This window comes from Phytophthora ramorum (genome assembly GCF_020800215.1).
Source record: "Phytophthora ramorum isolate Pr-102 chromosome Unknown Phyram_PR-102_s0001, whole genome shotgun sequence".
Classification (NCBI taxonomy): Eukaryota; Oomycota; class Peronosporomycetes; order Peronosporales; family Peronosporaceae; genus Phytophthora; species Phytophthora ramorum.
In genome coordinates, this window is record NW_027150647.1 from 5,062,743 (window position 1) to 5,078,861 (window position 16,119).

Consider the following 16,119-nt stretch of genomic DNA (forward strand, 5'->3'; position numbering starts at 1 on the left):
AAGCGATTCGGAAATAGAGGTCCCACACCGAGGCGTGGGCGGTACACCCAATAGATACCAAGCGCAGTAATACAGCACGTCCATGGCGAAATGATATGTCTCGGATCTTTAAGTCCTCCTCCATCCTGGTTGGCCTTGCTTTTATGAAATACTAATCCAATACTGCCGTCTTCGTTGCTGAAATGTCCGGTATGAATAGTTTCAACGAACTGGGAGCGACACATCAGACTCCACTGCAATATCAGGAACAGATGCACGAAGCCGTCATCATCGAGCGTCGCCATCTCCTTACATGCCAGCACATACACAGACTATGGCAAAGTCATTTTACCTGCCATGTTTGCTTTGCCTGCTCCTCCCTGGTTGCGCTCAGCTTCGATGCGCTTCAACAGTTAATGGTACCCCTTTGTCAACTATATATTTGTTGGCGCTACCTCTTCTGTCTTCTATTTTGGGAGGTGGTGGAGCTACCACTTATGACAGCGGCTGTCCAGTTTTGCCCCCCCCCCCCCCCCCCCCCCTCCCTCCAAATGGCCACCCCCTTTTGGCGAAAGTCTGTTCTGGGACATCTATTTTGGTAAGATAGTTTGGAAGCGAGTAAATTCAAGTCTCAAGCTGACCAATTGTTTATTGTTGCCGGTTATTTATTTTCTGGATGACGATGAAGTTCACTTTTCTCTTCATTGTTTCCAATCGATATATACTGTTTTTTCGGAGTGACGAGCTAAGATCACTCTTCTATAACCATTTTGCTTACACCAGCACCAGCGCCGTGGCCGCTTTCAACGCCCTACAACCTGAAGAAAAATGATACTACAGTAGTACGTGATTCAAGCAGTTCACTAATACACAATTCGTTTCATTTGAATTTCAGAGCTCACCGGGATGTCGAGTAGAACCCTAGAAGCTCAACAACAATCGAAACAGATTTCAGTACCAAAATTGCCCCTTCAAAAATAACCGAGCACCACGTCCGAATAGACACTACCTTCACAACGGTAAGACGAGCAATAGGCCTCTCGAGTCTCGGGAAAATGGAGACTTCACCGCCACCGGGGATGGCGGTCTCAGGGCTCATGCAGCAGCTAAAAAGTGGCGAAATTTCCAAGATGCAGCTCTTCCAGCGACTTGCCAAGCTTCAAGCAGCAGCAAGCACCGGTAGTTCTAACGTTGTGGCTTCCCCCACTCCAACGGCGACGAACAATCAGGTGGCTTCACTACTGACTAATGCAGACGTCAGAGAGTTCCCACAGGAACCCGGAGCAGATGCAACGTCAGCTTTCTCATCGGCGTTTTCATTTTCCGTGGCTGGTAGCCGTACACCTGCTACCATGGCGCCTCAGTTTAATGCTGCCCAACCGCCAGCTGCTCCTACACAGTTTTCGTTTGGTGCCGCCGTGACGCCTACGCCGTTGCTTCCCCAACCAGCCACCATCGGTGCCTCACGTTCCTTTTCAATGCCCCCGGTGCCAGACCCAGCTGTGATGCTCTCCAAACAGGGAGCCACAATCGTGGAAAGTGACGCAGAGTTCCTTACGACGGGAGTATCACACGACAAGGCTAAGCGATTCAGTGTGCAAGAGTGGATGGCTAATAAGACGCGAGCTTCTGCTTCTAGCCAAGTGAGCAACGCGCTGCGACTTCATTACCAGCAACAGGTTCAAGCACAGGCAGAAGATTTCCTTGTGGCGGACCCACAGTCAATGCCCTTCGATAAACGAGACGAAGAACTTCGCGACCCTCTTGGGGTTGGTGCGTACGAGAGCAGCACTTTTGCACCATATCTACAGCCGAAGGAAATACCAGTATCAGATTTCGGAGAAGCTGACGTTTACTTCTCGAGAGAACGAGACGAGAATCGACAGATCTATTCGTACGCGCCACATGGCAACCCATCAGGCCACGCACAGCTTGTTGACGACGATCTTTGTTTCGAAAGAGGAGGGGAACAGCAGTATCTCGACTTTACTGAGCAATTCCGTGACGAACTTGATGATGGTCACACACGCAGCGGCAACAATGGGGGGAAAGGTGGTGTACCCGGAGGCAACAACAACAATGACGGGAAGTTCCACGCCCGCGTAACTCGCTGGAAGTCGCAGAAGGATGCAATTCGAGAACAGATGAAGCAGCAACTACTGCAATCGGAACTCGACGAATGTACGTTTGCACCTAAGATTAACCCAAAGTCCACCAAAGTTGTCGCGAAGTTACGTGGGCGGCAGTCCGCGAGTGTTTCCAATCAGAGCCTGGGCGTATTGCAAGCTGTCTCCGAGCGACTGTACCAGGAAGCGGATAACTACAGAATTCGAGAAGAGCTCGCGACAAAGCTGAAAGCTGATGAAGAGGCCGAGATCGAGCGCCAGTGCACGTTTAAGCCAAAGATCAACCACAGTGAGAAAGTGAAGGCGAAGTACATGGAAACGAAGACAACCTCTTCTCCATCGCTGACTGTGGCCTCTCGTGAGGCCGCAGCGAAGGAGCTGGCTGAGTGCACATTCTACCCCAAAGTGAACGGGATTCGATCCGAGATGGTATCTGCACAGCTTTACCTGCAGCAGAATATTTACGATCGCTTGAGCAAACCGTGCTGTGGGGACCCGGAGGACGGGAAATCTCCAACTATAGGGCGTAGCGGCAGAAGGAGGAGCTTATCCCTGTTTGGGGATGACGAGGACGAGGAGAGGAACAACTTGGATGTGGATTCCCTGCAGTCAAGCCAAGACGATATATCGGTCAGGCCTGGTGGCAAAAGTCGACGTCGATCATTTTCAGGTGCACGAGGTGGGCAGGGACCCCGTTCTGTGGACACCGAGCAGGCCCAAGAGGGCAAAGAAGAACGGACACGCCAATTCAAAGACTTCATTGAGCGACAGAGGTTTCACGAGCAGGCACGCCACAAGCGAATTGAGCTGACCAAGCAGCAGTTGACTCCGGGCTACAAGCCTACCATCAACAAAAAGTCGCTTGCCATGATGGAGAATGGCCGCAAGGGCGACTTTCTTGAGCGCATCTCTACGTATGCACTGCGTAAAGAGCACGACAACGTCAAGAAGAAGACTGTGCGATCGTCGGTAGGTGATGCTGTTGCTTGCGTTTGTACGGTGAGTCATGACCAATGCCTCTTTATTTGCATGTTCAGGACCCAAATTGCACGTTCAAGCCGGCAATCAACCAGGCGAGCATAAAGAGAAAGCCCCGCTCCATCACGGAGCTTAGTCGTGGAGATCTGCTGCGTCGAGAGACGACACAGCGACTGATGAAGCTCAAGATGGAGCAGGAGGAGATGGCGGCATTGACCTTCCGACCGCAGTTGAACCGCGTGTCGGAGCGTCACGAGGGGCGACTGAAAATCCTCACGTGCCCCGACACGTACTTGCAGCGCATCCAGCAGCAGAGCCAGGCCCACACCATCAAGCAGCGTCGAGCTATCCAAGAGAAGGAAATCGGCGAATTCGCCGAGTGCACCTTCAAGCCGCGCACGATCGAGGCCCCCGCATACGTGCAGCGCATTGCCAGAAGTGTGTCACTCACGAAAGCTCTACGTTCCCAGCAACAAGCAGCAGCTCAGGCGAGAGAGAAGCCCGACTGGAAGTAGCAAGTCTGTAGAATGAACACTAACATGCATCAAGTTGACTCAAATTTCAAAATTGCAGGGTGAGTCTTGTATCAATGCTAACGTCCCAGCTGACACTGATTCAGTACTTCCGTACTGCCTGGTACGTGGACTCATCTGCTGTGCTCATGAATGTACGACTCGGTTGGTTGATCTACATGCTAATAGTGCCGCCTGCACATAATTCTTGGCGTTGATATGATCAGCCAGGACGGCCGTTCTCGATGGACGGAATCCGCTGTCTCCGCGCGAGTAGATGGTTAAAATACGTATAAGGTGAGCACATGGAAGAAGAAAAAGCATAGTTAAGGATCCGTCCGATCAAGCTCCCGACAGGATATCTATCTACTAATGTCCTTGTCCCTTTTCGATGTGGAGAGAGTATAAGAGCGACCCGCGTGACGAGCTCAAAAGCAAATGAATGAGGTAGGCAGGAAACACGCAAGGCACTGCTCGCAGCGCATGAGCGCGCGTGAGACGTTGTCGACGGCCATGTCCAGCTGTCACTTTACAGGAAGTACGGCACCAGCGCGCGCTGGTTGAAGCCATCCGATGACTCGGCAACCTGAAACAGTACGAAAACACGTCCGTCAGACCAAGTGCACACCGAAACAAACCCACACCAAGTCTTACCTCGCGGAACAGCTTGAAATCACGCTCGAGGTTCTCGTCGAACGACAGGATGGCGGCCACATTACCACACCGGTAGCAGTAGTTAGGCGCCGACCACACCGTCACGAGGCTATTGTCGAACATGTACTTGTAGCCTTCCTGCACGAGCTGATGCGCACGACAGATGAGGTCCAGTCCGTTAATCTGGTTGAACTCCTGCGTGACCTTGGCGCCGAAGAGGTAGCCGGCACCTCGCGGACTCATGGCCCACGTCTCAATATCCTCGGGGTCGGACCACATGAGGTCGCAGAACGATCCTTCATGGGGGATCTCCTGCTGGCGCTCTATTGTCCGGATCTGGTCCAGCGTGCGGAGCTCGGGCGACAAGCCGCCATGCACGCACAGCACTCGGCCATCAATGATGGCGGCCAGGTTGAGGTAGTCGAACACGTCCGTGCAGTACTTCCACGGGTTGGCATTGCCGTACTTGCGCACGCACTCCTCGTAGAAGCCGTAGACCTGCGTGATCTGCCGGCACTCGTGGTTGCCGCGCAGCAGCGTGATGCGGTCCGGGTAGCGCGCCTTGAGGCACAGCAGCAGCTCGAACGTCTCCACGCTGTTGTGTCCGCGGTCCACAAAGTCGCCCTGCATAAGAAGAAGTTGAGAGAAAAAGTCAGAATTCCTCCCGTTCTGCCTCGGTAGGGCGCGCTTAGCCTACCATGAACACGTAGTTGGTGTCCTGGATGTCCCCACCGCAGCGGAAGAGCTCCAGAAGGTCAAAGAACTGGCCGTGGATGTCTCCGCAGACCGTCACGGGGCTGCTCACGGGTTGCACGTTGGACTCCTCAATGAGCAGCAGCTTGACCATCTCGCACACCTGTTTGAGCTCCAGCTCCGTCAGAACTTGGCCGTTGCGCAGGTTCTCGATCCACTGGTCGGGGCCGCTGCCGCTGCTCGCGGGCTTGACCTCCTCCAGCGCCACGTCATTCACGCTCGTCATACTGGGAGACCTTCCTTCGTTATCAACAATAGACTGGACGTCGCCGTCTCCCCCCTGTGTTTGGGATGGGACTCTTGAAACACAATGTTCACACCATATTACGTCACATCACACGAAACAAGAGTGATGGTCACTTCAACTTTCTTTACTTAGATGCAGACGCCATGGGGACCAAGCAGCAGCAGCCCGCACGGCCTCCGCGTGGCGGCGCAGTGAAGCCGTCGCCGCTGGCAGCGCGTGCGCGACGTGGGGAGGCGTCGTCGTTCCCTCGCGCGGACCTCTGGAGCTGGACGGACGATGGCGCCAAGGACGAGCTCATCGAGAGCATGTTGCGCGAGTGTGTACCACCTGTGGCGGTACCTGCGACGCCAGCAATGAGCGGCAATGTGCCTTTACCTGGCAACAACCGCTCGCTGCTGATCTCCCAGCGTCAGAGACTCGCGACCGCCGGTCAACACTCGCAGTTAACAGGCCCACAAATGCCCAGGAAAACGCAGCAGACGAGGAACTTGCAGTCACCTCCGACGTCGCTGCCCCCGCCACAACTCCAGCCAATGTCCTCCAAGAACTTGGTGGCGGTAGCGGCGGCTTCTACCGGGCAGGATGCATGGAAAGCCTTTAAAGTCGCACATCGCACCAACAAGATTCTAGCCAAGACACGGAAGGTGATCAACATGTTGACTCGACAGAACGGCTCCATGAAGAACGTGAACGATGGAGAAGATACGTGTGTGCAACAGGATGACGATCTTGACAGTGCAACTGAAAATGATGCAGATGCGGATGAAAACGACGAAGGGGGCGAAGAGGCTCGAGCTGCAGCGGTGGGGTTGGCCAAACTGATGGAGGCCAAGTCAAAGTTTCAACGAGAAGTGCTAGACGACGATGCTGCGGATTGTGCTCACGCGAGTGGTGGCTCAAATGGCCTTGGCGACGCACAGAGTGGGGCTGAGGACTTTTGGAGGCTCTACAAGGGCAGTACGACGTGCAAACGACCGGACTCAGCACGAGGTCGCTACATTTCAAACTGCCAAGGTTCCTCGCTGCTGGTACTCCCTGTGTTGGACCTTAAGCGGCCATCCAGGTATGAGCGTGCAAATCAAGCGCTCTGCTACGATAATTACTACTTCGGCGACAAGCGGGCAGAAGCGCTGGGCGATGCACTTCATCTACTTCCCGTACCGGTGCAGACGTTATCGATGAAGAACGTGGGTGTTTCTGGTACTGGATCATCCGCCATCCTGAGCGGCATACCCATGAGGCAATTGAAGCACCTCAACTTCTCAGAAAACCGACTAGGCGCAAAGGGAATCCTCACCATTCACAAGACGTTGGAGAACCCGCAAATTCACCTAAAGTCACTGGATCTTGGCAACAACCAGCTGGGCGACCAAGCAGTGAGAACATTGATGCAGTGCTTGCTAAATCGCTGCACGCTGGAGCACTTAGACCTTAGACGCAACCAAATTTTCAACGCTGCAATTTCGATTGGAGAACTCCTGCGCATTACAACACCACTCACGTCGCTCAACCTATCCTGGAACAATATTCGTGGGGAGCCAGCTCAGCATTTAGCGCGATGCATGATGGAAAATCTGACACTTACTCACTTGGACCTGTCGGACAACTCTTTGGGCAACAATGGAAAAGCAGACGCTGATCTTGGCGCGTGCTTAGCAACAAATAGGTCGCTGCGATATTTGGACATTTCGAGTAACCACGTCCAAGCCAAGTCCGTACTGATCTATGTGAACGGCCTTCAGCAGAATATGGCCCTGGAAACACTCGTAATTCGTGGCAATCCAATAGGCGTCTTGGGAGGGGAAGCAATTCTGCGTTCGATAGCTTCAGGGTCGATTTCAAAGTGCCAGATCGATATTGGCGATTGCAATTTGGAAATACTGGATAGCAACCTCGAGGGCACGGTCTACGGGGGAGGCACGTTCAATTTGAATCTGAGTGAACGATCTGACGGCATTTTGCTGAGGGAATTGTTGCAGCTTGTGTGGAAAGGCAAATCAGAGACTGTGGACACCATGCATAATGGAGCACCATTCAACTTCAACAGGAAAGACGAGAAGGCGATGATGACGTCAATTCCATCGCAAGGGTATATGCAGATAAAAGTCCAACCAAACTACGACTGGCACGAAGAGCTGATCTCCACAGGTGGCTTTGACAGAGTCGTAAGGCTGATGGATCGGTCGTTCGGTCACTCGCACGACGGTGCCAAATTATTTTGTATCCGCATCTTGGCAGAGGAGTATACATTTACAGTGGCTGAGGCGAATACCCTCTTGTCACTTTTCGAGCCGCACACCTCCCAGGTTGAGAAGGCAAACGCTGCAGCTGCACTAATACCCCAAATCCTTCAGACTCCGTCTGCGCAAGCCAAAATCGCACATGCCGCCACAGAGGAGATTTACGACTGCGCTTCAATGGACACTCCCAACGAGTTTTTCGAGGACAAAGATGCAGACGGGAAAATCGATGTGTGTGGCGATATTTGTGCAACAATCGGATTCGAGAATCTCTCTGACATTGAACAGAGCCACGTTGAGCAGAAGGTGGGGAAATGGATTTCGTTTAACGTGAACAACCCCAGTGGGAGGTACCAGCTAAACATGGCGAACTCAATTGACCGTTGTATTCTCATGAGAATACTGGAAGTAAATAAGACAGAGCGGAAAATGAGGCAGCAGCTGAAGCTAATGGACACCTCGCAGCATGGTTTAGTAGCACAGCCACTTCAAGGCGGTTTTCGGAATATGCGGTTGAACCACTTGGCAATCGTAATGGGGACTTGCTGGCAATTCCCACGCTTGGGAATTCTTGAGTTCGACTTTGTCATGACGCGACGGCCGTACGCAATTTGTACAGCACTCAATGACGGCGCGTTTGAACAGTTCCTGAAAGAGTTCAAACAGTTGCAAGTGACGGCTGAAATGAAGCTTGTCGGCTTGCGCTCCATCTCGACTCTGTATTATTTCACATGTAGTCAAGCACAGCGCATCATGGAACACTTCGGCACGTTCGAGCGCGACCCAACCACGGGTTGTCTCTTTCGCGGTGAAGTGTTCATCGTGCTCTTCAGCAGAATAGTTGACGAGTGGAACCTAAGCGAGACACTGTCGCTGCTGGATCTCACCACGAAAACGCAGGTGCTGGATCGACTGGGTGTGTTGAACTGCTTCCACCCACTGCAGCAAATCGAAACGTACAGGCTGCTGCAGTTAAATGCGTTTGACCACCGCCAACTAGTTTTGCTGCTCATCAAGTTAGCAGCAAGTGGTGAGGCAGAGCTAACGAACGCCCAGCTCAACGGAGACTCAATCGAGTCTGATGTGTGGAAAACTTGGACAAGCGACGACAAGCTGCCTGCTCAGGGCGTGCTGAGCTGCTCAATGCGCGCGGTGAACGCTGTTCAATCAGAGGCACAACTACCACCGACAAGTGTGCGCAAGAAACTTCTGCAGTCTTTATTATTCAAGCTGGAGGATAAAGCCCATGAGCCAACATTGCTGTAGACAAGATGAAACGCGGTGCTAACGGAAATGTGATCTAACGCCTACCATCGTACGAGTAGGCTAGTTTATCCGTGATACTTGCGCGTGACCAAACGGGCTGCCACAAACGATGCCGATGCCACCAGCGTGGCAAGTGCAGCAAGCGCCACCTTATCATCACGCACTCCGTTCCACTTCGCTGCCAGGGACGTCTTGATTGTTGATACCATGCCAATTCCAGTAGCTGCACTCGATTTCGCGTGCACCTTCTTCCGCAAGGGCTCCTTGGGCGCTGTTTTCTTCTTCTTGGTCTTTGTGCCACACTTGCCGCCACAGCCCTTACCGCCACCACCAGAAGAACTACACGACCCGCTGCCACCGCAGCACCCACCCTCACCATGGTGATCATCTTCCTCGTGATCGTGGTCATGATCGTGCGTGTGGTCGTGGCCATGACTGTGGCCATGACCACTACCGTGGTCACCACAGCTGCCATCACCGTTGCAAGACGAAGAAGCCGTCGCCGCCTTTGCCTTAGACAAAGCCTTGGATCGATCTGCTGCCGACAAATCCCCCTCCGTGCGAATCTGCTCGCGAATAGCTGCCGCGGCTAATGTAGCGGGCTTGGAGCGTGAGATCACTTCACCTGTGATGTGGAATCGAGCCGCGGTAAGGACGCTTACCTCCGCCGTGCACCCGATGAGAGAGTCGTCGCGTGGAAGAAGGACCTTCGTATAATTCTTCGTGTGTGCCACCGTGTACTTCTTATCGTCGGATACCTCCGTGTTCACCCATACCTTTTGCGTGGTGCCCACGAGGTGTGTGTACGGCTCAAACGTCTCGAAGAGCTTCGTGAGCTTACGACTGCGGTTCTTCACCACCTGTGTCGGAACGCGTTTCATCTTAGCCGCGGGCGTTCCTGGGCGAGGATAGAACTGAGAAATGTTCATAATGTGGAAGCGGTACTTCTCCACAAGCTCCATCGTCTCATCAAAGTGCTCCTCCGTCTCCGTGGGGAAGCCACAGATGATGTCGGTCGCAAGCGTAAGATCCGGTACCTTGGCGAGCAGCTCGTCAGCCACACGCCGGAACTCGCCCGCCGTGTACTCTCGGTTCATGGCCAGCAACACGTCGTCACTACCAGACTGCACAGGCACATGCAGGAACGAGTACACTCGTTCATGGTTCAGTACTTCAGCAATAGCCTCCAGATGATCCAGGATATACGGGGGGTTGGTCATGCCAACACGGAGCATGACACCAGCAGGCACCACTTCCAGCAACTTGCGCATGAGCGTCGGTAGGTCAGTGCCAATATCAATTCCATAAGCTCCGGTATCTTCACTCGAGAGCCAAATCTCCGTCACACCTTCATTAATCACCGTCTGCGCTCGCGACACGATCGCGTCGGGTGTGTAGCTGCCCAGTTTGCCACGTGCATGACGGGTCTTGCAGTACGTGCAGGCTCCCAGACACCCCGTGCTCAGCGGGATGATCTCCACCATGGGGTTCTTGCGGATCTTGGGCAGATCCAGCTCCGGCAGCCGGTTCTTGGCCAGCAGCCGCACCGTGTGGCCCTTGAGCGTCTCCTCCACGACTTCCACGACTCGGTCCACCTGCTGGATGCCGACGATGCTGACCTCCTCCAGCCCCTTGAGGTGCCTGTCCGCCTGTGGCACGCAGCCGGCCACGACGACGGCCTTGTTCTGCTTGCGGCCCTTGACGGCCAGGTGCATGAAGGCCGCCTGGGACGGGTCCTTGACCGTGCAGCTGTTGAGCAGCCAGAGCTGCGCCGCATCCGGCTCCTGCGTGAAGCGGTAGCCGTAGCTGGCCAACACGCCCTGCATGTACTCCGAGTCGCTCACGTTGTGCGAGCAGCCGTACGTCTTCATCCAGATGAGCTGCGTGCCCGGGACGCTCGGCTCCTTGGCGTCCACGTCGGACGAGCTGCTGCTGGTCGTGCTGTTGGTGGCCGACGCCTTCTGGAAACGCGGCTTGGGCGCCACCATGGGAGCGCGCACGGAGCTCACGCCCGCGCGGTCCAGCTCCTCCTCGCCGATCATGTCCTCAATGTCGTCCATGGCTTATCTCGAATCGCGCAAATCCGCTAATGAACGTTCGAATAAGAAAAAAATGGTCCGGTGGTTAACAACGCGAAATACAAACCTCCATATAACGATAGTCATATCTCGCAAACGCGATAGTAGTGATTGGAGCTGTGTTTACTATGTAAAATGAAATTATCAGTAGGGTTGTATAGTGAAGAGGCTGGGACATACCTCTTTATTCAGGTAATATGTCGTGCGGCTTGGAAGTGCATTGAGTATGACCGCGTCCAGTTCAGCTGAATGGTGGACTTATTGTTGCCGCGTTGAAGCCAAACGGGCTCTTCTGGCTCCGAAGGCGAGCGCTGATTTGCACGACTGGGAAATCTCGAGCTTGGGGCTGGAACTTCCAGCTCCAGTGGAAGCGTCCCGGTGTTTTCTGATCCAATGTCGCCGGATCCGCGGTTGTGCTTCGTGCTGCAAGTTTTCAACGCCAGGTTCGACAAGATTTCACGACTTGGTTTTCGGGGCATCAACAACTGCACTTGAGTGCCTCGTTCTGCAGATCCGCACAGGATACACGGCTCGCATTGACGAGACCAGTGCATGCGCACACGTCCAGAAGGCAGCGGCTTGCATCAGTCGCGCGAGATGGCCAGCTTGACTGTTTCGGGAGTCGGAACCGCCGCAACTAGCTCCGCTCTTGTTCGGATAAGGCTCCTGTATGCACACACACACGAGCAAGACTGCGCCACCACAGATATATACGCAACACCAACAGATCGTACCCGTCTTGGAAGGCAGACACTTGCTCGCTTGGCTGTGTTGTCGCCTTTTTCAATGTTGTCTGTTACACACTCAAACATGACAGAAATCTACGCCTCAAACGATGCAGACTCCTGTCTGGAGAATCACTTCCCGTGCAGCAGCTCTTCTCTCATTTCTTTTCTGGCTGGACCTCTTCAGCTGAACTTGCAAATGACTGTCGGCACCCTGAACACGTTTCCGTCGTCATCGGAGCACGACGTCTGCAGCTCAATGTACTTGCGGCTGCAGTCCACGAGTCCTTCATAGCGCGATTCCACGAAGGCTCGCAGAGGCTTCGTCATCTGTTCAGCGTACAGCTCCTTCAGCGCCTTGCCGTAGGCGTTGCGGTCGTACAGCATCAGACCGCTGACGGTGCGGTAGCGCAGATCCTTATCTGCCGCGCCAGTGCTTCCCATTTCGGCGACACGGTGGAACAGCAAGTCGCAGTTCAGCTCTGTCTTTTCCTTGAACTGAGTCAAGAAGTCCTCCAGAGTCGAAGCAGATGAAAACTCGACGAGCGTCGAATCCCACTTCGTGAACCCAGGCGGCTTACACTTAACCTCCGACATTTCCACCACGTCGTATTCGTCCTTGGCACGAGCGGGCTCCGCTGGCTCTTGCATCAGGTACATGTTCAGACCTAGAGAATTGGACGAGTCCTTGAACGCCTCCAGCTCCTTGCGCTGGACCAGCTTAAGCATCTCCAGCATTGCCAAACCCGTCACGGATGCTGTCGTCGTCGCAATGGCCGGAATGATTTTGCCTGCAATCATCTTGCATTTGTGGCGCGATGCGTCGTGGATGCGGTAGTTAAAGGCCCGCAAGTTCGACGCCGCGTAGATGAAGTCGATGTGGAAATTCATGTCCTGGTCCTTTTCAAAGTCCGCTGGCTCGAACGAGGCACCCGAGAGGTCAAACGTCTCGAGCTCGTCAAGTAAAGCCACAAGCTCATTCTTGTCAGAATCGTTCGAGTTCTTGATCTTCTCCTGCTCCAGGCGCTTGATTTCGTCCGAGTCCGCTGCAATCTTCTCGTTTGATGGCTTCCACGTCGGCGGAACATACTTGCTGCCGAGCTCCTCATACGTGGACTGCTCACGCCACTTGGAATCAGCAGGAACCAGCTTCTGCTCAGGTGGCGGCTGGATACCGTAGCAAACAGCCAATATATTGGCAGTGGCGCGCACGAAGTTGAGGTGCAGCGGGTTCTCCGGGTCGAAACTCTCCGCTGCTTGAGGGAAACGCTTGGCGCCAGACCAGAACTTTTCGCCCGAGTTTGTCAGGTGGTCCTCCGGGAAGTTGTGGATCAGCTGCAGAATACGGTCACGGAAGCACGACGTCATGAGCTCAAACGCCAGTGTCACGCACTTGTCAAACGTGATACCCTTCGCGATTTGCAACGTGGCGCGCAGACCTCGGAGACGCTCAAGTTCCTGGACAATGGCTGCAGAAACAAGCTTCGGGTTCGGGTTTTCCAAAGTAGTCTTCTTCACTTGATCCAGATAGGCTGCGCGGTCTTCCACGAACTTCTTCGCCTCGGCGGAAGGCACCACAAAGAGATCCTCGAACTGCGCGCGTGCCCACTCAATGCAGTGCTCAATAAGAGACGGAAAGTTTCGCAGCGTGCACATCGGGATGCCGTCACCCTCCGCGTCCTTAGGGCCATCCGCATAGCTTTGGGTTTTGTACGGGATCACCACTTGCACGTTACACTTCGTGCCTAGCGTTCCGCTCTCCAACAAGGGCAGCTTGTGGAAGACGCACTTGCCGTCCACGTACAGACGCGCCTTCACGTTATCCAAGGCGTTAGTGACCACGTCCAGGTCAGTCCAGAAATCGTCGTTGAAGACATTTTCCGTGTGCGGGGCCACCAACTGTTCGAGAGTCTTAACCTTCAGATCCGCGTTCATCTGATGCACGGCAGCGGTCGCAGCCACGGACTTGGGTTGACCCACATTGTGCTCCCGGAAGAGGAATTGACGGTTCAAGTTACTCACTTCAATTCGGTCATTATCTGTGACCGTCACAAGACCCTTTTCACCGCACGCAATACCAATCATAGCGAAATTCTTCAGGTATTCGCACCCAAGCGCACCGCACCCCACAAGGAATGTGCGAACGTTGCCTAGCTGCTGCTGAAACGACAGACCGAAAGCCATGATCATATGGTCGTAGCGCGAGCCGATCGGCTGCGTGTCGATCGGGCGCTCATCAGGCAGTACCTCGAACGCATCCAAGTGTAGCCATTGCTTCAGCGGTGTGAACTTGCCCGTGAACTTGACGATTTCTTGGGCAATAACGCCACCATAGAACGCGGCAAGAGGGTGCAGCTCAACAGCAGCATACAGAGCCGCCTGGCGCACCAACTTCTCATCCAGTTCCTCGAGCTGCATAATCTCCTGCTTGTTAGCACCCTCACGAGTGAAATCCGAGAAATGTTGAATACCCAGTTTGGCAATAGCCACCACTTCATCCGCATCCGCGTCGTTGTGCGGCTCCGGATAGTGGCCGTGACGCTCCTCGAACTCCATAAGACTCCACGTAATAATGTGAAGCTGCTCCGCACGGCCAAACTTGGCTCCATCGGTGAACATAAGTCCAAAGTCCCCGGCAGGCACCGGCGCCACCAGCGATTCCTCTAGCGACTTGAAGTTCACCGTAAATGGTTTCTTATGCTGAGTGAAGACGCCTCCACCTTCGTACGGCGTAAACTCCGACGTATCACCGATCTTCAGACGGTACGCGTCGAAGACTTCCGCCTGCTTTCCATTTCGGAACACCTTCTTGTTAGCAAACTTAATACGACGCGGACCCATCGTGTTGATGGACTGGTTCGGGTCCGCCTTGAGCTTCATGCCCTGCACGTCGCTGATCTCGATCCATCCGTCGTGGTCCGAGTCCGGCATCTCGTGCATCTTGCCGTCCTCATCAGGGCCCAAAATCGACAACATGCCGTCCTTGTCGTTCGTAATGTCCGTGATGATGCGCGTGATCGGCGCCTCACCCGTCGCGTCAAAGCCCTTGAACTCGTCTCCAAAGTCCGTGAACGCGTAGCCAAAGGCACCACGGATGTCGCACACGATGAAGCCGATCTGGGGCGACTGCTGGCGGCAGAAGTGGTTCCAGCGCACGAGCTCCTTGCGGCTCGTGTGCGAAAAGACCACCACGTTGTGCTTGGCCACCACCTCCTCACTGAGCGGGCCCTTGTACACCGCCACCGACACCATCTTGTTCAGCTCCGCGAGCTTGTGCGCGACAGCGGAGGCCCGTGGGTGGCCTACATCCTGCTCCGTCAGGAAGAAGTTCGTACCCAGGTCCTTAATCTCCGCGATGCCATCTACACAAAAATAGGCCCCTCCAATGAGTACAAGTATACACAAATAAGAAATAAAGTAACCCACCGTCGTGCAGCGTGATGGCGCCCGGGCCGGCGAGGATCAAGTTCTTGGCGCACTCGATGCCCACGCCCTGCAGTCCCACGACGAGCACCTTGAGCTTGACCAACTGCAGATACACAAAATTTAGTCCGCGCGACCATCACTCTCTTTCAAAATAGCTCTTATTTGCGCACTTTGGCCATGGTCTCGAGCCCGAAGGCGCCGATCTGGCGACTGTACTTGTCCATGAAGCCTGCATCCTTCTCCAGCTGCTGTGCGGTCTCCATAGCGCCGTCGTTCGCTTTGCGTCGCTTGCTGCTCGGAGCTGCTCCGTGGCCCTGGCCGCGTCCGTCGGGGGGCGCTGACCGCTTCAGCTTCGTCCCTGATTCCCCTTGGCAAAGTCCAAAGGAAAAATGAGCCGCAGATCTTTTTTTTTAAAACATTCAGAAATTTGGGATCGGGAGCAAATTTTGGGGTTGAGCACTTCAATCAAGTCCAAAAAGGCTTCGAACATGTTTTTTGGTCCTCATGTATACAAAATGCAATGTGTCTTGGCATCGCTGTCGGTCTAATGGTACGCTGGTTTTTCTTTCTGATGATGATAATCGTGATACGCGCGCTCACGAGTAGTGCGCGTAGTGCTTGCAGTCGAAGCAGAAGCGGCCGTTCCAGGACGAGTTGGACGGCGCGCAGTCGGAGCAGCAGACGCGCCCGCAGCGATCGCAGTGGCACTTGCGCGAGAAGAAGAACGGGAACGGCTCGAGGCAGACCATGCACTCGTTCACGTCGGTGTCAGGGATCCATGATGGGGTCACGCGCAGGTAACGCAAGAGCTGCAATCATACATAGAATATAGAGGTTAGTTTACGACCGACGCCAAATATACAGCAAAAGGTACTCACGCCAGTAGCCTTGGGGTTCGTCACGACGCGCAAACCCTCTCCATCGGGCAAATTCATATCCGCTCCGTGCTTCATCAGTAGCACGGCCTCGTCCTCCATATCTACAGACAGTATACAATCCAGTTAGCAAAAGATTGACATTATTCTCGCGAATGATCAACACATACCTTTCTCCATGCAATAGTGTAGCGGCGAGCGTTTCAGGAAGTCCACCTTCTTTGGATCCGCCTTGTGACGTAAGAGCGTCTCCATAAGCT

At 54.1% G+C, this 16,119-nt stretch overlaps 6 protein-coding genes across 6 annotated transcripts; 2 read left to right on the top strand and 4 right to left on the bottom strand.

The window, feature by feature from the left end:
• Window positions 1-1,034: 1,034 nt before the first annotated feature.
• On the top strand, window positions 1,035-3,598 carry KRP23_1284 (uncharacterized protein; the record flags this gene model as incomplete). The annotated part of the gene is made up of 2 exons (XM_067883373.1): window positions 1,035-3,074; window positions 3,143-3,598. 2 exons carry the CDS (start codon window positions 1,035-1,037, stop codon window positions 3,596-3,598), a joined length of 2,496 nt encoding a protein of 831 aa, XP_067751856.1.
• A 526-nt stretch (window positions 3,599-4,124) lies between these two features.
• On the bottom strand, window positions 4,125-5,228 carry KRP23_1285 (Serine/threonine-protein phosphatase 6 catalytic subunit; the record flags this gene model as incomplete). The annotated part of the gene is made up of 3 exons (XM_067883385.1): window positions 4,125-4,181; window positions 4,250-4,873; window positions 4,947-5,228. 3 exons carry the CDS (start codon window positions 5,226-5,228, stop codon window positions 4,125-4,127), a joined length of 963 nt encoding a protein of 320 aa, XP_067751857.1.
• Window positions 5,229-5,392: 164 nt separating this feature from the next.
• KRP23_1286 (Leucine-rich repeat-containing protein 74A) lies at window positions 5,393-8,755 on the top strand (the record flags this gene model as incomplete). The annotated part of the gene is made up of 1 exon (XM_067883396.1): window positions 5,393-8,755. One exon carries the CDS (start codon window positions 5,393-5,395, stop codon window positions 8,753-8,755), a length of 3,363 nt encoding a protein of 1,120 aa, XP_067751858.1.
• A 65-nt stretch (window positions 8,756-8,820) lies between these two features.
• On the bottom strand, window positions 8,821-10,815 carry KRP23_1287 (Threonylcarbamoyladenosine tRNA methylthiotransferase; the record flags this gene model as incomplete). The annotated part of the gene is made up of 1 exon (XM_067883407.1): window positions 8,821-10,815. One exon carries the CDS (start codon window positions 10,813-10,815, stop codon window positions 8,821-8,823), a length of 1,995 nt encoding a protein of 664 aa, XP_067751859.1.
• Window positions 10,816-11,741: 926 nt separating this feature from the next.
• Window positions 11,742-15,247, bottom strand: KRP23_1288 (Ubiquitin-like modifier-activating enzyme 1; the record flags this gene model as incomplete). Its single annotated transcript, XM_067883418.1, has 3 exons — window positions 11,742-14,920; window positions 14,985-15,087; window positions 15,155-15,247. The coding sequence occupies 3 exons, from the start codon at window positions 15,245-15,247 to the stop codon at window positions 11,742-11,744; spliced, it is 3,375 nt and encodes a 1,124-aa protein (XP_067751860.1).
• Window positions 15,248-15,580: 333 nt separating this feature from the next.
• On the bottom strand, window positions 15,581-16,114 carry KRP23_1289 (uncharacterized protein; the record flags this gene model as incomplete). The annotated part of the gene is made up of 3 exons (XM_067883429.1): window positions 15,581-15,793; window positions 15,863-15,963; window positions 16,030-16,114. The coding sequence occupies 3 exons, from the start codon at window positions 16,112-16,114 to the stop codon at window positions 15,581-15,583; spliced, it is 399 nt and encodes a 132-aa protein (XP_067751861.1).
• Window positions 16,115-16,119: the final 5 nt, after the last annotated feature.